The 21,568-nt window shown below is 37.7% G+C and overlaps 1 protein-coding gene across 8 annotated transcripts in view; it reads left to right on the forward strand.

The window, feature by feature from the left end:
- The window catches only part of INTS2 (integrator complex subunit 2), a 52,688-nt gene that overhangs the window by 15,596 nt on the left and 15,524 nt on the right, over positions 1–21,568 (forward strand). For all 8 annotated transcript variants that reach the window (XM_067716360.1, XM_067716362.1, XM_067716361.1 and 5 more), the window contains exons 10-16: positions 2,913–2,984; positions 3,072–3,186; positions 5,450–5,518; positions 8,083–8,217; positions 9,575–9,751; positions 11,130–11,238; positions 20,320–20,424. In XM_067716360.1, coding sequence (XP_067572461.1) covers positions 2,913–2,984; positions 3,072–3,186; positions 5,450–5,518; positions 8,083–8,217; positions 9,575–9,751; positions 11,130–11,238; positions 20,320–20,424 — 782 coding nt within the window. The remainder of the gene's footprint in view (positions 1–2,912; positions 2,985–3,071; positions 3,187–5,449; positions 5,519–8,082; positions 8,218–9,574; positions 9,752–11,129; positions 11,239–20,319; positions 20,425–21,568) is intronic.

The following is a 21,568-nucleotide window of genomic DNA, read 5'->3' on the forward strand; positions in this document are numbered from 1 at the left end:
GGCTCACAGGCCCAGCCGCTCCGCGGCATGTGGGATCTTCCCGGACCGGGGCACGAACCCGTGTGCCCTGCATCGGCAGGTGGACTCTCAACCACTGTGCCACCAGGGAAGCCCTGTCCCTAGGGTTTTGAAATTTCTGGATGATATGCCTTTGTATGGGTCTGTTTTGTCTTTCATCTTAGGTTTTTTTTTTGGCCACGCCACATGGCTTGTGGGATCTTAGTTCCCCGACCAGGGTCGAACCCAGGGCCCTGGCAGTGAGAGCTCTGAGTCCTAACCACTGGACCTCCAGGGAATGCCCTTATCCTAGGGATTTAGTTAGCCCTTTTAACCTGGGAACTCACAGTGTTCAGTTCTAGGAAATTTTCTTGAACTAGTTTGTTGGTAATGTCCACCACATGGGTTTTCTCTGTTTGAAACCTCCTCTTATTTGGATATTGGACTTCCTAAAATTATCATCTTATTTTCTTATTCTTTCTTATTTTCCTTATCTTTGTCTTGTTCTGCATTTTAAAAAACAGCTTTATGGAAACACAATTTACATACCATAAAATCCACCCATTTTAAAGTGTACAACTTAATAAACAATATAATAGTTTTTAGTATATTTACAAAATCATGCAACCATTACCACAATGTAATTTAGAACATTTCAGTCACCTCAGAAAGACACTGCCTATACTGCCTTTTAGGATTTGTTCTCAACCTTGTCCTCTAATCCTATTTAGTGTTTAATTTCTAAGAGCTCTTTTTTATTCTGATCTTTTTTTTTTTTTGCGGTACGTGGGCCTCTCACCTCTGTGGCCTCTCCCACTGCGGGGCACAGGCTCTGGACGCGCAGGCCCAGCGGCCATGGCCCATGGGCCCAGCTGCTCCGTGGCACGTGGGATCCTCCCGGACCGGGGCACGAACCCGCGTCCCCTGCATCGGCAGGCGGACTCCCAACCACTGCGCCACCAGGGAAGCCCTGTTTCTTTTTTATACTGTCTACTGCTTCATCGTGGCATGGTTTCTCTGATGTTAATCAAAATGATTGAAGGGGTTTTACTTGTTCTGTTTCTTTTCTCTAAGTTTCTTTTTTTCTGCCTTTTTTTGTTCTATATTTTTCAAGTTAGAAGCTTTTTTTCAAGTTTGGTAATTCTTGATTGTCTGTTCATATTTAAGAGTGGGAAACTAAAAAGCAGGTTAGAACTTCTGAATGCATAGATGGGAAACTCTTGGGCTTTTCAGAGTCTTAGAGAAGACTATTGTCTTGCTTGGGGAGTGGAGGCCTATAAATAAAGTGAGGGTTAAGGGCTGGGATGTCTCAGACTGCAGTATAAGCATTCACATAATTCTTCTACTTTCAGAAAGGTGCTCTAGATATCCCTGATTGTCCGTCAGTTCAGAGACACCCTCTTTTACTATATCCAGAGAATAGATCTCTAGTCTCCTCTCTACTGGGGGATGGGTATTCATCTAGGTGTGTAGAATGGAGGTGATTTGGAGGTCTACTGCTCATATAGACTGTCTATATTTAGTCTCTGTCTTCATTCTCACTCCCAGAACTGCCTGGAGTTGTCAGTTTCTGAGGCCTTTGGGGATTCTGTGGTGTAAGTGGTAGATTGGTTTTCCCACCTGTCAGTTTAGTATTCTGCTTTCTCGGGTCTGCTAAGTCAGTTATCACTCATCTGTATTGGCTCTGTCTTCCAATATTTTGTGTTGTTGTCCCTCATCATCATCCTATGCATTTATGCCTTTTAAGAAAATCCCTTTAATGTAGTTTGAATTGTGTGTTTCAGGAAGGTATGAAATTAAGTACGTGAAATGAAGTACTTTCTTTTCTCTTTACCTGAAGTAGTTTCTTGCTTTTTTTAAAAATTTATTTTATTAAATTATAATTGATTTACAATGTTGTGTTAGTTTCTGGTGTATAGCAAAGTGGTTCAGTTTTATATATATATATAAAACCTGAAGTAATTTCTAAGCATTGTCTCTAATCCTCATTACTTCTGTAAGGTGGGTATTTTTATCTTTATATTATACATAGGAAAGCTAAAGTTCAAAAAGATTATTTAAATTTCTTGTTCAGGGTCACACTAACAGTGATTAGCAGAGATGGGATTCCCACTCCGATCTGGCAGGCTCTAAAGCTGTAATCTTTCTACTACATAACACTGTCTTTTATTAGTGGAATGATTTAGGTGTGGTTGAGAGTGACCTTTTTAATTTTCTTAGCTTTGGGTAGCAGGCTTTGTAGTTGCTTTTCGTTTTACCTGTTTACACTGCAATGAAGTAGAAGGAGATCAATGAAAATTATTTTTAAAAATCAAAATTATTCCCTTTAAACAAGTCATTCTTGTTGGTGTGTTTTTATAACCATTTTTCATATCTGATGAGCCCCTGCCTGTTTCTTTTTACTTTTTGAATAGTGATCACTTTTTTCTCTGTCATTTTGAGTTCTGCTCAAAATGCTTCTATAAACTAAATTTCATTTTCCAGGTAAAAGATGGTCTGAGTTATTACTGTCCTTGTACTCAGTTTGTGACTTTTTGATGATTAAGTTTTAACACTAGATTTTTTTCTATATGAAATAAGCATCAGCTGTTAGTATGTACAGTTATCCTAACATTTTAATCCCAAAGGACCTTTGTTTTTCCAAGGAATGTGAGGACGTTTACTCTCTCCAACCTTCAAATGCAGTAACTGAGACTTTGAGAGGGTTTGACTATTCATATTCATAGAGAAAAGTAAAGGTTCTCATTCTTCTTTTGTAGAACTGCTTCATATCTCAATGACAATTAATGGCCAATTCAACAAGCCATTATTTTGCGGAAAAAATAATTTCTACCAAAAATAATTCCAGAATGATTTTTTATTCTTATGCTGGTATATCTGACTTAAACCAGTGACTTCTGATATGTTTTATATAGTACGCCTGAACAGGAGCAGCTAATGGTAGTGTGGCTGAGTTGGATGATAAAAGAAGAAGCTTATTTTGAAAGGTAAGACGACTTTTTGTTTCAGTTAGCTGAGTAAGTTTTTCTTATCCCTTTCTTTGGAAATTCATATTTTCTTTTCTGTTTCAACAGTACTTCAGGCGTCTCTGCTTCTTTTGGGGAGATGTTATTGTTGGTTGCTATGTACTTTCATAGCAACCAACTTAGTGCTATCATTGACTTGGTCTGTTCTACTTTGGGGATGAAGGTAATTTCTTTTTATCTTCTTTCTAAAGACGGTGTTTCTAAGCTGGACATTTTCTTGTAATGTTAAGTAAATAGATTGTTTTCATTTTGAAATAATTTTAGTTGTTTAATAGTTTGAAACTATCAAGAGCTCTTAGGAAAAAATACATTATGAAAACACTATTCACAAGAATAATAGGTGTTCTATGTAGAAAACTTAGAAAACACAATAAAGAAGGGAAAGATATAATTCCATGTTCAGAGATATCAGGTACTGTTAATAGTCTGGTATCTGTTCTTTCTTTAAATTGATATACATATTTTGTAATTTTAATGAATTTACCAATATATGATAAATACTTCCTCATATCCATAAATATTCTAATACAATATAATTTTTTTTTTTTTTTTTTTTTTTTTTTTTTGCGGTACGTGGGCCTCTCACTGTTGTGGCTTCTCCCGTTGCGGAGCACAGGCTCCGGACGCGCAGGCTCAGTGGCCATGGCTTACGGGCCCAGCCGCTCCGCGGCATGTGGGATCTTCCCGGACTGGGGCACAAACCCGTGTCCTCTGCATCGGCAGGCGGACTCTCAACCACTACGCCACCAGGGAAGCCCTAATTTTTAATGGCTGCATTGTAGTTCATCATATGGACCTATCATGATATTCTTAATGGATCTTTTCTTATTTGCCATGTAGATTTTCCAGTTTCTGAATAATGCTTAGATGAATATCCTTATGTATGTAAATATGCGCACAGGCACTCATACATGTATATCTTCAAACACTTTTTGGATTATTAGGATGAAGTTCTAGAAAGCAGTACTAACTAAAAGTATGGTGATGTTAAGCTGTTTAATGTGTATTGCCATATTATCTTCCAGAGAGATTATACCAGTTTAACTGTTCTCATTAGTGAATGAGAGTGCCTATTTTCCTAAACTCTCACCATCACTGGGCATTACCATTCTTTTTAATCTTTGCAAATATGGTGAAAAATCGTCTTACTCATTTTGCATTTCTTTGATTACTAGTAAAACTATGGTTATTATTTTTTATAGTTACAGTTTATATAGAAGTTTTTTTGGGTAGTTTTAAAAAATCTATGTGTTTTAGCTGGTTTATTTCTTTTGTGAAAGGCGTCCCAGTTGACATCCCAGTTTTTCTATAGGGATTTTTATTGATTTATTTTTCCTTTTAGTGTTTCAGAAGGGCTCTTTATATGTAAATGATATGCTCTTATGCCTTATATAGCATATTGGGTTGGCCAAAAAGTTCCTTTGGGATTTTCTATAACATCTTATGGAAAAACCCGAAGGAACTTTTTGGCCAACCCAATATTTCATTGATTTCAAGACATATTTTACCCAATATTGAAACTGGGATTCATTTCACAGTTGATGTGTAATGTTAATGTGGTAGTGTTTCACCTCTTTTTTTCTTGAAAAGCTACTATTAAATCTGTGGTGCATCTTATAATCGTTATCGTCTTTAAAAGTGGAGAAGTACAGGGCTTCCCTGGTGGCGCAGTGGTTGAGAGTCCGCCTGCCGATGCAGGAGACACGGTTCGTGCCCCGGTCCAGGAAGATCCCACATGCCGCGGAGCGGCTGGGCCCGTGAGCCATGGCCACTGAGCTTGCGCGTCCGGAGCCTGTGCTCCGCAACGGGAGAGGCCACAACAGTGAGAGGCCTGCGTACCGCAAAAAAAAAAAAAAAAAAAGAAGTGGAGAAGTACAATATAATATGTCGCAGTTGATTTTTCCCAGTCTTTTTTGCCATGTGAAAATTATTATTTTCAATGTGTTCAATACATTAAATATTTCTTTTGTGGTTCTTACTTTGTTTTTCTGCTTAGAAATGGTTTTCTTTCCTTAGGTTTATAGAAACGGTCACCTATATTTTCTTCTAGTGTTTTTGTGGCCTCATGTTTTAAATTTAAATTTTTAATACATTTGGAGTTGATTTTGGGTGTGGTGTCATGTGCAAATCTTTATAGGTATTATCCAGAAAGATAGCTATCCTACCTCCATTTATTGAATAATCCACTTCTTCCTACTGACTTGAAATGCCAATAATGGTATATTTACTAAGTACTTTTATATGTTGGTTCAGTTTCTGAGGAAAACCACACTTTAATGTTGGGTTTGAGAAGCTACTTCTGAAATAGAGTATTTGAACATTAATTTTATATATCACAGTCATTTTAGATAATAAATTTACCAGAGAAAATTGTGCTTTATATATTTTATTTTCACATGCTGTTGAAATTCTTTTGGTTGTTTTAGATTGTAATTAAGCCAAGCTCCTTGAGCAGGATGAAGACTATCTTCACACAGGAAATTTTTACTGAGCAGGTACTTCTTTTAACTTTATTCTTAGGTACTTCTTTAACTTTCTTTTACAACATTCTTTGGGGAAAAACTTGTATGTTTCAGTTTAGGAGCATTATATAGTTTTTTTTATTCCTTTTTAGTTTCCAGTGATGATTTATTTAATCTTAGAAACTTCTGTAAAGAATAATCCTATTTAAAATTTACTTTTAAAGCTATTTACTACATATAAAAGCATGTAATAAATAAATTTACATATTTTGGAGACTTTGAATAGATACTTAAGAATATAGTCTTAGATATTGATGGTAGCAGTCTCACATAGGGTAATCAACTGGTATTGTCAGGAGAAAAATAACATAGAAACCTATTTAAACCTTTTCAGCTGTGAGGTGCATGTCTAACTAGATGATAAGCTAGAGTCTAAATTTCTTATTCTAGTATTTACCTGTTCTTATTTAGTTTTAGCACTTTTATCCATGGGTAATCCTAATGATATTTTATTTTTCCAGTGATGGAGACTATTCTTTTTTTTTTTTCTTTTTTAAAAATTGAATTATAGGTGATTTACAATATTGTGTTAGTTTTAGATATATAGCAAAATGATATGGTTATACATATATATGTGTATATATCTATATTCTTTTTTTATTCTTTTCCATTATAGTTCATTACAATATATTGAATATAGTTTTCTGTGCTATACAGTAAATCCTTATTGTTTATCTGTTTTATATATGATACTGTGTATCTGTTAATCCTATACTCTCAATTTATCCCTCCCCATCCTTCCCCTTTGGTAATCATAAGTTTGTTTTCTATGTCTATGAGTCTGTTTCTATTTTGTAAATAAGTTCATTTGTACTGTTTTTCAGATTCCACATATAAGTGGTATCATACAATATTTTTCTTTCTCTAACTTACTTCACTTAGTTTGATAATCTCTAGGTCATTCCATGTTGATAAAAATGGCATTATTTCATTCTTTTTTATGGCAGAGTAATATTCCATCACACACACACACACACACACACACACACACACACACACACCATTCATCTGTTAATGGACACTTAGGTCACTTCCATGTCTTGGCTATTGTAAATAGTGTTGCCATGAACATTGGGGTGCGTGTATCTTTTTGAATTAGGGTTTTTGTCTTTGACGGAGACTATGCTAAAATTTAAAATTAATTCCTGGGACTTCCTTGGTGGCGTGGTGGTTAAGAATCCGCCTGCCAATGCAGGGGACACAGGTTCGATCCCTGGTGCAGGAAGATCCCACGTGCTGCAGAGCAACTAAGCCCATGCACCACAGCTTCTGAGCCTGTGATCTGGAGCCTGCAAGCCACAACTACTGAAGCCCGCGTGCCTAGAGCCCCTGCTCTGCAATTACAGAAGCCACTGCAGTGAGAAGCCCATGCACCGCAACGAAGACCCAATGCAGCCAAAAATAAATTAATTAATTAAGAAAATAAATAAAATTAGTTCCCAGGTTCATTTATCGATTTAAATCTCATAATACAAAAATATGTATATCTTAAAAAATGAAATATTTGAAAATACTCATAGATCTGTAATTCTTTCTTCTTCTTTTTTTTTTGGCGGTACGTGGGCCTCTCACTGTTGTGGCCTCTCCTGTTGCAGAGCACAGGCTCCGGACGTGCAGGCTCAGCGGCCATGGCTCACGGGCCCAGCCACTCCGCGGCATGTGGGATCTTCCCTGACCAGGGCATGCGGACTCTCAACCACTGTGCCACCAGGGAAGCCCAATTCTTGCTTCTTTTAGTTTAATTAATGTTCTCGGGAATTCCCTGGCAGTCCACTGGTTAGGTCTCTGCCTTTTCACTGCCAAGGGCGTGGGTTCAATCCCTGGTCAGGGAACTAAGATCATGCAAGCTGTGTGGCGCAGCCAAAAAAAAAAAAATCTCATTCCTTTACCAAACTCTGCCTTCTCCCATCAATGCACATACACTCCCACATAACAGTCACACATAGGATGTAGGAGACTCATAAGTTATTTTTCATGTGTTTAGTTTGAACTAACTGGAAGACACCTTTGGGGAGGGTCTCTGAAAGACAATTAGTGGTCTGTGCATGACACAGTGAGAATAACAATAAAAATTCCTGTTTATATTTATGTGATACTTTATAAGTCACATATATTTTTCCAAAGAAATTTATTTCCCTCTCGCAAAAACCTTTTGAAGCAAGTAAGACAATATTGTCTCGTTTTGTAGATGTGAAAATAGACTCAGAAGATAAAATGACTTAGCTAAAGTCATTGAGCCCAGATTTTATGATTCCAAATTTTATATATTTTTTAACCTTACTCTAACCCCCATCAACATATCTGTGTTCAGAAGCAACTTGTAAAATGTAGAGAACTTTACAAATACCTAAATATTTGTATGATGCTACCTCATCACTCAAAAATAATTAAATCACGTAATAATTGGTTTTTATCATTCCTTCCTGAGGACCACATTTGTATTAAGTTATGACAATCTACCTGGCTAATCCTCCCTCTTTCAGAATAATTTTATATTTGGTTCTGTCATATGTATTAATACTATTTTTCCCTTTTAGGTTGTCACAGCTCATGCAGTTCGTGTCCCTGTCACCAGCAACCTGAGTGCCAACATTACTGGATTTTTGCCTATTCATTGTATTTACCAGCTTCTGAGGAGTCGTTCCTTTACAAAGCACAAAGTATCAATAAAAGTATGACCTTACATTTATATTTCAAGCTACAACCTAAGTTAATGCTTTCTTCCCAGTTCCGTTTCAGTTTGTAGACCTTTGCTGTGGGTTTCGTGTGTGAAGTGTGTCTAGTTACTAGTCGTTTATATAGTTATAGTAATTAGGCTCTCAATTTCAGATTTTTTAAAAAATTTTTTTTTGCGGTACGTGGGCCTCTCACTGTTGTGGCCTCTCCCATTGCGGAGCACAGGCTCCGGACGCGCAGGCTCAGCGGCCATGGCTCACGGGCCCAGCCGCTCCGTGGCATGTGGGATCTTCCCGGACCGGGGCACGAACCCGTGTCCCCTGCATCGGCAGGTGGACTCTCAACCACTGCGCCACCAGGGAAGCCCAATTTCAGATTTTTAAAACAGTATAACTGTTCAGTTATTTACAAAATGTACACTAGTACCTTTTAAATTCTCAGTAATATCGTTTAGCTATTTCATTAAACCTTAGTAAAAATTGCCGTTTTCTGTACTTGGTTTTGTTCACCAAACTGAGAAAGTTGCTGGTTAGCCATGACCAGTATTTGTACATTTGTCATAAGGATATCTAACATCTAACTTGAACATATTTTTGATATGTTTTCAATTTGTTATGTAGTTGGCTATACCAAACGGTTAAAAGGTCCTCTAAAGAAAAGGCTGAACCCCAGGAGGTAAAAGAAATCTGTTTGGACCATTTCTAAGAGGCAATTTTATTTATAAAGAACCATGAACAATATATACATTGATATATCACATTTAATTATCCTTGTTATCATGATTTAGTGAAGTTATTTTCCATCTTGATTGTATCATCTGCTTCTTTATATTTTTAGCAATATAATAGATAAGAATTAAGAGTCCAAATGCACACCCAGCGTATCTTCTTGGCCTCTATTTGTGTAGATAGTTAATCTCCCATAAGTGGTTGTCAGAGTCACTTTCTTAATCTGTCTGAGGGTTTGTTGTGAAGAGCTGTCCCTCTCGCTAAATTTCTTTCTGTTGTGGGGTCTTCTACAGCAACACATATGGTGCTCTAAATACTGATGTAGAAGGGACTTAACAGTGTTTTTCCCACTACTTGAAAACTAATAGATTAAAAACCCGAAGTCCAAACTCAAAACTCATCATTTTAGATTTATCTTCCACTTCACGGTATTCTCAACTTTAGGGTATAAAAGTATTTCCTATTTTTAAATCAAAGACAACTGTGAAACTGGATAATTAATAACTGCTAAAAGTTAATAGTTTCGCTGATTCATAAATAATGTAAAATTATATGTGCTTTTAAAATTTTGCTTGCCTTTTCTTATTGCCATAATTGATTTGGTGCCTGCAACCTTCTTTTTTAGGACTGGATTTATAGACAGCTCTGTGAAACCTCCACTCCACTCCATCCTCAACTACTTCCTCTGATTGACGTGTACATAAATTCTATACTTACTCCTGCATCTAAATCTAATCCAGAAGCCACAAATCAGCCAGTCACAGAACAGGAGATACTCAATATTTTCCAAGGAGTCATTGGGGTAAAATAGTGGCTTTTCTACATTTATTAGCTTATTTTTCTTTTATTCTTTGGACTGACTCCATGTTTTTTCCCTGATTATTAGAGGAGAACAACTTCTAGGTGGTTCTGAATTTAAGATGGTATTCAGTTTTTTTAGATTACTTATAAATATTAAAAGAATGGTATTAGTTCCAGGTAGTTTGTTGAATAGGCACTTTTTGAGGAATTCTTTCAAGAGCTCCATTTTCCTTTTGTTTTTTTTTGGCCGCGCTGTGCCCCTTGCATTGGGAGTATGGAGTCTTAACAACTGGACCTCCAGGGAAGTCCCAGGAGCTCCATTTTAAAGCTTAAGGAGTGCTGTGGAAGTTGTGTGTTTACCAACGGACTACATGACATTTCCACACATTTAACCAGCTTTATTTAGTTTCCTGGGGATCTGAGATCTACCTAGACTATTAATGGAAAACTTGAAGAAAATCTTTTTTCTCCAAATATACTTAACTGTCTAATATCATTTTTAGGAATTATTTTCTTTGTGGTAATTTCAGATAATACTTGAGACTCCTGTAAAGCTTTTTGAGAAGCAGCCTGATGGGGCTGCTGTTGCCTTTTTTTCCCTATCTTCTTTTTTTTGTGGTACGTGGACCTCTCACTATTGTGGCCTCTCCTGTTGCGGAGCACAGTCTCTGGACGTGCAGGCGCAGCGGCCATGGCTCGTGGGCCCAGCTGCTCCGCGGCATGTGGGATCTTCCCGGACCGGGGCACGAACCTGTGTCCCTTGCATCGGCAGGCGGACTCTCAACCACTGTGCCACCAGGGAAGCCCTATCTTCTTTTTTTTTAAAAAAACAGTAACTTTTTAAAAATTTTATTTATTTTTGGCTGCGTTGGGTCTTTGTTGCTGCACGTGGGCTTTCTCTAGTTGCAGTGAGCGGGGGCTACTCTTCGTTGCGGTGCATGGGCTTCTCATTGCGGTGGCTTCTCTTGTTGCTGAGCACGGGCTCTAGGGCGCGCGGGCTCAGTAGTTGTGACACGTGGGCTCAGTAGTTGTGGTGCACGGGCTTAGTTGCTCCACGGCATGTAGGATTGTCCCGGACCAGGGTTCGAACCCATGTCCCCTGCATTGGCAGGTGGATTCTTAACTACCGCATCACCAGGGAAGCCCCTTCCTATCTTAAAAACTGTTAAGCATGTTGCTTTTCATCTCCCAAGCCATCTCAAATTTAACTTAGACTTCAAGTTGTCTCTTTGAGTTTAATGCGAACACAGCAACACTTCTCCCAACTTGTTCGAGCTTGGGAGCAGCAACACTGAATAATCTATTTTGAATGCTTTTGCTATCAAAAAGCACTCATGAAATTTAACAGTATTTTAAAGTATTTATAATATTACCTCCAGGGTGACAACATCCGCCTTAATCAGCGTTTCAGTATCACAGCACAGCTTTTGGTGCTTTATTATACACTGTCTTACGAAGAAGCTCTCCTAGCAAACACAAAGACTTTAGGTAAGTTGTGCATGGGCGAATGTTTCTAGTGATAGTTCATCTTATTTGCTTATATTTTGTTACTCTCTAGGCTGCTGTATGAGAAAATAAGGTCAAATATTCTTACAAGCTCCAGCATCATTCTACAGTCTTTGCAATGGAGGCATTGTGTACTCTGATGCATAAATACGTGTATGTGTGGGCATATAACCACCTCTTAAGGCTCAGTGCTGCTTTTAGCAGGCTGAATTAATGGATAACTGAATTGTTTGTATTTTAACAATTTTAGTGACCTTACTAACGAAATGTAAATTAAGAGATAAACCTAAAGGAACTGCAACTGAAATATTTTTACTTGATTTCAATCTGTGCCCTATTCTTCCTTCCATTAGTGTGAAGAGTAACAGTCTAATCAAAGCAGTAGAAAAAACTAGTAGTAGGTTTTCCTTTGCCATTGAAATTATCACTGAACTAGGCTTTCAGACTTAGCTGTTTCATATAATATCAGAAGGTTAGATTTAGCATAAATGATATCAGTATAAAGTAGTACGTTTTCCTCTGTTTGAAAAAGAATATTCACCTGTATTTTAGGCTTGTTAAATATATTTAGTTCCATATTTGAAACACAAAGAGTGTCATTAAAAAGTCGTAGGCATTGAGTATATAATGCAGGGAGAATTCTTTTAAGGGAGGTAATTTGTCATAGCTGAGTGGTTTTACTTTTTGAAAGTTATAAATTAAAGTTACTCTTCAGTGTGTGGCAGACCAGTTTCTTTTATTTTTCTGAAGTATTGTGTTTTAAGTATTCTGTGCATTTCTCAGCTGCTTTCTTTTCTGACTACAGGTGTCAGGGTTGTACAGATGATATACCACAACTGTAATTATAGTCTTTGTCATATCGGGGACAAGATGGGCTAATAATAAGCATTAGGGGGCTCCCACTTTTATCCACATGTAATGAATTCTGTTAAGGAATATGACACTTGTGATTTAATGGATAGTAGGGGAATGAGTTACGAGGAGGTATTCTGGGGAGAACTCAGACCATTAATACTGTAGCAGGGGACTAAGATACACCCTTAGTTTTTGTTTAAATTAATGTCTAGCAAAAAAAATCTTAATACAGAAAAGTACAGAGACTAGTGTAGCCAACTTTTGTGTATATACCATGCAGAATTAACAGGTCACTCAGAATTTTTTGGACTGGAAGGACCTTTAAAGATTATGTATCCCAGTCCCCAATGACATGCTCAGTTCAACCCTGGTTCGTGTGAAGCTGCTGTTCTTTATGCAATAATCTGATGGATCTTAATTGGAAAGTTAAGGATTTTAGGTTAGGAGTACAACCCAGCCTGGATTGAGTCTTGGAAAAGGAACTGGGAGATTAGAGGAAAGTTGTTAGGTTTTTCTGAGATTCTAGGCAAGAGATGGTGGTGGTCTGGACTGGTAGCAGTGTATATGTATTTTTTTCTTTTTTTTTCTTTTGGCTGCGCTGGGTCTTCATTACTGCGCGCAGGCTTTTCTCTAGTTGTGGCGAGAGGGGACTATTCGTTGTGGTGCACTGGCTTCTCATTGCGGTGGCTTCTCTTGTTGTGGAGCATGGGCTCTAGGCACGCGGGCTTCAGTAGTTGTGGCGTGTGGGCTCAGTAGTTGTGGTTCGTGGGCTCTAGATCGCAGGCTCAGTAATGGTGCAGGGGCTTAGTTGCTCTGTGGCATGTGGGATCTTCCTGGACCAGGGATCGAACCGTGTCCCCTGCATTGGCAGGCAGATTCTTAACCATTGCACCACCAGGGAAGTCCCTGTATATGTATTTTGAGGGTAGAGCTGAGAGGTTTTGCTGATGGATTCATGAGGTTTGAGAGACAGGAGCCAAGGTTGATGTGGAGGCTTTTGGCCTAACCTATAAAATGGCTATGGACTGAAATAAATGAGCAGGTATGTGGGGGATCAGGAGCTCGTTTTGGATGTATGGAGTTTGAGATGTCTGATAGACTTTCAAGTGGCAATGTTATGGAAACAGTTGTAAATACTGGCCTAGAATTTAGGGGAGATACCAGCACTGAAGCTTTGAGATTCTTCAGCATATATATGGTATTTAAAATCATGACATTAAGTAAGATTACCAAACGGGAAGGTGTAGGAGGAGAGTCAGGAGGATGTGTTGTCCTGGATGCCAAGGAAAGAATGTTTCAAAGAGGAGAGAGAGATCACCTGTGTAAAATGATGTTGATGGATCAAGTAAGGTTAGGACTCAGCTGATGACCGCATATAGCTTGCTGGAGGTCCTTTGACCTTTACAGTTTTATTAGTAAAGTGAACACTTGTTTTTAGGATGAAAGCCTGATTGTAGTGGATTCAAAAGAAAATTAGAGGAGATATACTGGAGACAGTGCGTACAGACAGTTCTTTTGAGGAACTGTAAAGAGAAGGAGAGAAATGAATGTGATAATTGGAGAGGAAAATGAGGTCAGGAGAGGACTTTTTTTTTTTCTTTTTAAGGTGAAAGAGCTAAGAGAATGTTTGTATTCTGTTGGGAGTAATCTAGTAGAGAGGGAAGGCTGATGAGAGAATCCCTGGAGGGATGTCCTTGATAAGTGAGAGGAGATGGGATGTAGAAGACAGATGGAGGGATCAACCTTTCCTTGGAGAATTTTTTCCCATAGTTCAGGAGATTTTTTTCTAGTCTAGTTTCTTATCTCCACAGGGAATAAATAATTGGAGAATATGTCACAACATGAGAGAATTTTGCTTTTCCACAGCCAAAAAAGATAAGTATTCTTCCTCAAATTTATTCCTACCTGTGAAGTTGTATTGTAGTTTCAGTAGCTTGTTAACTGGTCTGTGGTTTTGGCCTTTATATTAAACATTATTAGCAGCCACCAGGTAGCTGTAGAAGCTCAAATATGGAATTCTGACACTTGAGATAGAGCCAAGTATTAGAATATCGTAGTCATTAGAAAATGGGTTTGTATATATACATATTTTTTCACATCTGCATATTTTTGATTTGTTTTAAAATATTTATAATACATGTGTATATATTAATTTTAGTTAAATAGTGTATTGATCCAAAAGAATATGTGTAAGAAATAATAATATAATAAATCCCTGTGTACTAATACCCAATTAAAATATGAGCATTACCATTATATTTCCAGTTTTTATACTTAAAAGTATTTCCTATTTATTATATCTGAAGACTTTATTACTAGGTAAAAGTTTGTTTTTACATGCTTTTCAAGTAAAAACCATACTAATGAATATTGAACATATGAGAAACTGTTTATCGGCTCTTAAAGCAGCCAGTGGGATCCTAAACACAGTCTCACTCTTAAGTAGCTAAAAGTATTACTTGCTTAACTCTCTCCCTCAAGCTTAACTTCATTTAAAAACAGGGTCTGGCTGCCTTTTCTGCTTCAGTCCCGTTTCGTGTGAAGTTTCCTCCTTTGTCAGCAGCAGAACAAGACACATACTGTGGTATTTGGGAAACTGTAATGTTTACTGCCTCTGAATTCCTGAACTTGAAGTTTTTCTTTGCACTCGATAGTTAATTATTTTCTTCCTAGAAGAAAGTTAACTCTAACTGCCTCTATCAAAATGCAAAAACCTTTAAGCAAACACTGGCAGATGTTTTTTCTTGGCAGCTTGAAGTTTCAGTGCTGTAAAATCAAGTTTGACCGAAAAACGTTCTAAGAGTTAAATGATTGTAGTGTAGAGTAACCGTATAAGAATTTTAAACTTATTTCATTATTTACCTGATTGCTTTCATATCTTAATGCAAAAGAACTGGCTTTTAAAATAAAAACATTTATTAAAAGTATGTTTACTGGAGGAAATTGAGGAAGTGAAAAATGTACAAAGACCAAAGTAAAACCACCCATAATTCTGCTGCCCAGAGGTAATCACCATAGAATTTTGCTAGAAAACCCTTTAGTCTTTGCACATATGATAACTTTCACAAAGTTGGAATCATATGTTTTTAATCTACCCTTTTAATTTTTTACTTATTTATTTATTTTTTTGCGGTACGGGGGCCTCTCACTGTTGTGGCCTCTCCCGTTGCGGAGCGCAGGCTCCGGACGCACAGGCTCAGCAGCCATGGCTCACGGGCCCAGCCGCTCCGCGGCATGTGGGATCTTCCCAGACCGGGGCACGAACCCGTGTCCCCTGCATTGGCAGGCGGACTCTCAACCACTGCGCCACCAGGGAAGCCCCAGATTTGAATCTTTGAAAGCGACACGTTGGAAGAAAATCGGAAGTGTGATTGCTCATGTTGAATATATAAAACCAGTGATCTTCCCATAGGCCTTTCATAATTATAGTTTAGTCTTTTACTGGAAGATTAAGTATCCTTGATGTTGTATTTCACAGAGATGTTAAAGAGAAATAATTGCTTTAGGTAGGGCTTCCTGGGCTGCTAGTTCTTTGATGGAATTATTAAGATGTGAACAGGATTTTGTCTTCAGTTTCATAGGTCCAGAAACTTAAATGTTGATACTTTACCCTAAGTTGATCTTGGGGACTCTAGATCTTAATAATACTGGCTAACATTTGAGTGCTTGTTATGTGCCAAACACTGCTTGAAGCTCTTTACACCTGTTAACTCATGTAAACCCTCACAACAATTCTGTGAGATAGGTACTGTTGTTGTCTTTATGTAACAGGTGAGAACACTGAGGCACAGGGAAGTTAAGTGACTTCCCTTAGTTGTAAGTGTTGGAACCAGGATTTGACCATCATTGGAACTTATATATATTTAATATTAATCCGTTTTTATTATTCAAAATAATCTATCTTTACTAGTGTATATTAGCATTTTGCCTAGTTATAATCAATCTATTTATCTTAATACCATTTTATATTCCATTTTTCCTCTTTAATGTTATTTTGTACAAACAGTAATATTATTTTATATCCATCAAGATGGGCCACAGAGCTGTGGTTTCAAATTGGTTTTTAGTATTGAATTTCTTTTTTCTTTTCTTTTTTCTCTTTTTTACCTTTTGACGCTCCTCCCCTATTTCTTTTACCCCTCATCCCCTGCTCCTCTGGCAGCCACCAATTATTTCTCTGTATCTTTTTTTGTTTTTGTTTTTTTATGATTCCACATATAAAAGAGATCATATGGTATTTGTCTTTCTCTGTCTGACTTATTTTACTTAGCATTATGCCCTCCAGTTCCACCCATGTTGTCACAAATGGCAAAGTTTCATTCTTTTTTATGGCTGAATAACGTTCCATTGTATGTATATGTGTGTGTGTGTGTGTGTGTGTGTGTGTGTGTGTGTGTATGTATGTATCTCATATTTTCTTTATCCATTCATCCATTGATGGACACTTAGATTGTTTCTATATCTTGGCTATTGTAAATAATGTGGCAGTGAACATGTGGGTATATATAATCTATTCAAGTTAGTGTTTTCATTTTCTTCAGATAAATACCTAGATGGGAAATTGCTGGATCATATGGTAGTTCTATTTTTAATTTTTCGAGTAACCTCATACTGTTTTCTTTCTTTTAATTAATTAATTTATTTTTTATTTATTTGTTTTTGGCTGCGTTGGCTCTTCATTGCTGTGTACGGGCTTTCTCTAGTTACTGCAAGCAGGGGCTATTCTTCATTGCGGTGTGAGGGCTTCTCATTGTGGTGGCTTCTCTTGTTGTGGAGCACGGGCTGTAGGCGTATGGGCTTTAGTAGTTGCGGCATGCAGGCTTAGTAGTTGCGGCACACGGGCCCTAGAGCGCGTGGGCTTCAGTAGTTGTGGCGTGTGGGCTCAGTAGTTTTGGTGTGTGGGCTTTAGGGTGCGCGGGCTTCAGTAGTTGTGGCTCACGGACTTAGTTGTGCCACGGCATGTGGGATCTTCCCGGACCAGGGATTGAGCCCATGTCCCCTGCATTGGCAGGTGGATTTTTAACCACTGCACCACCAGGGAAGTCCTTCCATACTGTTTTTTATAGTGGCTGCACCAATTTACATTCCTACCAGTAGTGCACAAGTGTTTCCTTTTGTCCTTATCTTCATCAACACTTGTTTATTGTCTTTTTGATAATATTCCTTCCAACAGGTATGAGGTGATAGCTCATTGTGGTTTTGATTTCCATTTCCCCGATGATTAGTGACGTTGAGCATCTTTTCATGTACCTGTTGTACCTCTGTATGTCTTCTTTGGGAAAATGTCTATTCAGATCTTCTGCCCATTTATTAAAAATTTATTTATTTTTAATTTATTATTTATTTTTGGCTGCATTGTGTCTTCATTGCTGTGTGTGGGCTTTCTCTAGTTGCGGTGAGCGGGGGCTACTCTTCTTTGCAGTGCATGTGCTTCTCATTGTGGTGGCTTCTCTTGTTGCAGAGCGTGGGCTCTAGGCGTGCAGGCTTCAGTAGTTGTGGCAGGCAGGCTCAGTAGTTGTGGCTTGCGGGCACTAGAGCGCAGGCTCAGTAGTTGTGGCACATGGGCTTTGTTGCTCCGCAGCATGTGGGATCTTCCTGGACCAGGGATCAAACTGTGTCCCCTGCATTGGCAGGCGGATTCTTAACCACTGTGCCACCAGGGAAGTCCCCTTCTGCCCATTTTTAAATTGGATTGTTTGATTTTTTGCTCTTGAGTTATTAAATATATTTTGCATATTAGCCCCGTATCAGATATATGATTTGCAAATATTTTCTCCCGTTTAGTAGGTTGCCTTTTCATTTTATTGATGGTTTCCTTTGCTGTCCTGAAGCTTTGTAGTTTGCAGTAGTCCCACTTGTTTATTTTGCTTTTGTTGGTTTTGCTTTTGGTGTCAGATTCAAAAAAATCAGCCAAGACCTGTGTCCGGGAGCTTAGCACCTGTGTTTTCTTCTGAGAGTTATATGGTTTCTGGTCTTAGGTTCAAGTCTTTAATCCATTTTGAGTTCATTTTTGTGTGTGGTGTAAGATAGTGGTCTAGTTTCATATTTTTTCATGTATTTTTATCTTCAATTTCTTTCATTAATGTCTTGTAGTTTTCAATATGTAGGTCTTTCACCTCCTTGATTACATTTATTCGTAGGTGTTTTATTCTTTTTGATGCAGTTGTAAATGGGGTTGATTTCTTTTTTTTTTTTTAACATCTGGATTGGAGTATAATTGCTTTACAGTGGTGTGTTAGTTTCTGCTCTATAACAAAGTGAATCAGCTATACGTATACATATATCCCCAAATGGGGTTGATTTCTTAATTTCTCTTTCTGATTGTTTGTTATTGGTGTATTAGAAACACAACAGATTTTTGTCTATTGATTTTATATCTTGCAACTTTACTGAATTTGTTTATTAATTTTAACAGGTTTTTTCTTTCTTTTTTTAAAATTCTTGTTACCTTTATGGAACTTTGACATCCAGAAAAGCCTCCTCAGCCACTCATTTACCAACCAACTCTACTTTACTCTTTAGGAAATTATTTGGTTCTGGCACAAAGCCATGTACCCTAAGGTGCTCCTTAAATGCTAGCTCCCTCATCTTACTATAGAGGTCCCACATATTCACCTCAGTGTTTGCATGAGAGTCACTTACGTGGGCCGAAATACTTGTTGCTTTTACCACCTTTTTTTTTTTTTTTTTTTTTAGTTCTAACAGTTTTTTGATAGAGTCTGTAAGGTTTTCTGTATAATACCATATCTGCAAATGGTGACAGTTTTACTTCTTCCTTTTCAATCTGGATGGTGTTGGGACCAGAATTTGACTGTCGCTGGAAGCTATGTTTTATATATTTATTTTTATTTTTTATTTTTTTGTGGTACGTGGGCCTCTCACTGCTGTGGCCTCTCCCGTTGCGGAGGCTCCGGACGCGCAGGCTCAGCGGCCATGGCCCACAGGCCCAGCCGCTCCGCGGCATGTGGGATCCTCCCAGACCCGGGCACAAACCCGTGTCCCCTGCATTGGCAGGCGGACTCTCAACCACTGCGCCACCAGGGAAGCCCTATGTTATTTTTCAACTGTGCTTTGAGATACATTCTTACTCAGTTCATAAAAGATTTGTGTGGAAAACTGGGATGCTAATTTATTAATTTACAAGGGGGATTATATCTAACCTAGAGGTATATGGCCTGTTTAGGCAATGATTCTCAACCTTTATTCTAACACTTGCACTCATATGCTTCTTATCTTCAATAAAAATATGTTGAGCTTTACACTGTGTGGTTTGTATTTGGAAAAGAAAAAGTATATTGGAAATGCTTTTTCAAACTATGGACACCCTGGTTGAGATGCTCATGTAGTTTTGTTGTGTACAAGCAAAGTGCCTTGGAATGAGATGAGGGTGTCAGGCATATAGCATATGGTGGAGATGAGACAAAGAAAGATAGCGTTGATTTGCGAGGACCTTTACTCTGTGGGATCTGGGAATCCATGGAAGGTTTCTGAACATGGAGCCAGAGACATGTGATCTGGCCAAATCTCAATTTAAATAAGAGGACTAGGGCAGCAGTGTGAAGGATGGATCAAAGACCAGAGAAATTGGAGTCTGGGAAATTGAGCCGTAATAGTTATTTAAATAAATGATGAATAGGCACTGATTTAGGATAGCAGAAAAAGAACAGAAATTAAGATGGATTTGTTTAAAAAAAAATAACATGTACTTGTTAGTTGAAGGTAGAAGTTGTGAGAGAAGGAAGTCATTCATATTTCCCAACTTTCATCAGAACGAGTCACCACTAATACATAATATGATTAAGTTAAGGCTGTTGGCATCATGAAGCTTTAAGCCATGCTGGCATGACTGCATTTGGTCTTCCTAACTAGATTTGGGAGAGTCTTGACTGACTTCTCAGGTTTCGGTGTTTTCTTTGTTGTTGTTTTCTAGTGCAGGGCACTTCTGCAGGTGGCTTCTCTCACTCATGATTTTTCTTCCCCCTAGTTTCAGTTTCGGGGCATTTTCCGAGATATTGCCCTTAAGTATGTTCTTGCTTGTCCTGTGTATTCATTATTGTGGTAGTGATTCTTCATGTTTTATGAACTATATTCACAGATTAAGTGAATTAAAAGTAATTTGACATTGTGTTTGTTCCCATTTGTGTTGAAGGTTAAAATTTCTACTGTTACTGACACTGTATCTTACATTTTTTAATCTTTGACTGACAGCTGCCATGCAAAGAAAGCCCAAATCATATTCGTCTTCTTTAATGGATCAGATTCCCATCAAATTTCTTATTCGACAGGCTCAAGGACTGCAGCAGGAGTTGGGAGGTATTTGTTTTATTTGCTTTTTACTGCTAACGTTTATTGTTTAAAAGTACCTACCGTTTATGATGTTATAAAGTGTAATAGGTGCTCAATGTTTAAAGCCCAATTCAAGAGTGAAATTCCTCTTTACCTCCCTTGCTGTCTTACTCCCTGCAAACCGCTCCTCACCCCCAAGGCCCTAGTTTCATTTTGGTGTGTAATTTCAGATATTCCTTTCTATAGGGTGAATCATATGAAATTACAGGTATTCAACTATTTTTGACCTCCAAAAATGCAGTTTCATATGGTTGAAGCTAATAGATTACACAAGTAAAAAATTATTTTTTTAAGCTTTAAGTGGTATTATACCCTATCTCTTCTGAGATTTGCTTTTTTCTCTTTGAGTCTTGGAAATCTTATCATGTCACTTCATCTAGATCTACCTTATTGTTTTTAATTGCTCCATAACATTCCTTAGTGTGGAATTACTATAATATGTTTACTGTAAAACTTTCAAATAGAAATATAGTACTATTTTTTGAAATTCAAATATTTTCTTAAATTAACACCTTTTTATAATGTTTGAATGTGTGGGTTGTGTTTTTTTCTTTTTGGTTTGTTTTTTTGAAGTTGGGGATTTTCTTTGTCTGTCTTTGTTACGGTTGGTTTCCAGGATGAACGGGAGCTTGCTTTTGTCATCTTTAGCCAGATGGCTGCATTTATTTTTTATATCTTTGCATTATCTCTTTCTAGAGAAATGATGTTATATTTGGCAGCTTTTGGCAACTAACATGTTTTACTGAAGAGATTATGAAGTGTAGATTAATTTGCACTATTGTAAGCAGTCATTTTTGTGACTGTTTGGGAAAGTCTTGACTACACATGTACTTGTGCATTAAATTTAATACCACTTTTGATTGTTATAGTGCCTTTTCAAACAGAAGCATGTATTTTAAGCAGTTTCTATGAGAAAGGAAACAGATACTTAACCCTCTTGGGACTAAGCAGTGGTTTGATTTGATCTAAGTTGCATAATAAGGGGGTGATTGGATCTAACGTACTTTTATTACTACTGATACTCTTACTGCTAACTCTTGCAACTTTGGAGATGATGATAATTGTTTAGTAGCAGCAGCATTTATTAGGTAAATAACATAGTGACGCTTCA

Source organism: Pseudorca crassidens, chromosome 19 (genome assembly GCF_039906515.1).
Source record: "Pseudorca crassidens isolate mPseCra1 chromosome 19, mPseCra1.hap1, whole genome shotgun sequence".
Lineage (NCBI taxonomy): Eukaryota > Metazoa > Chordata > Mammalia > Artiodactyla > Delphinidae > Pseudorca > Pseudorca crassidens.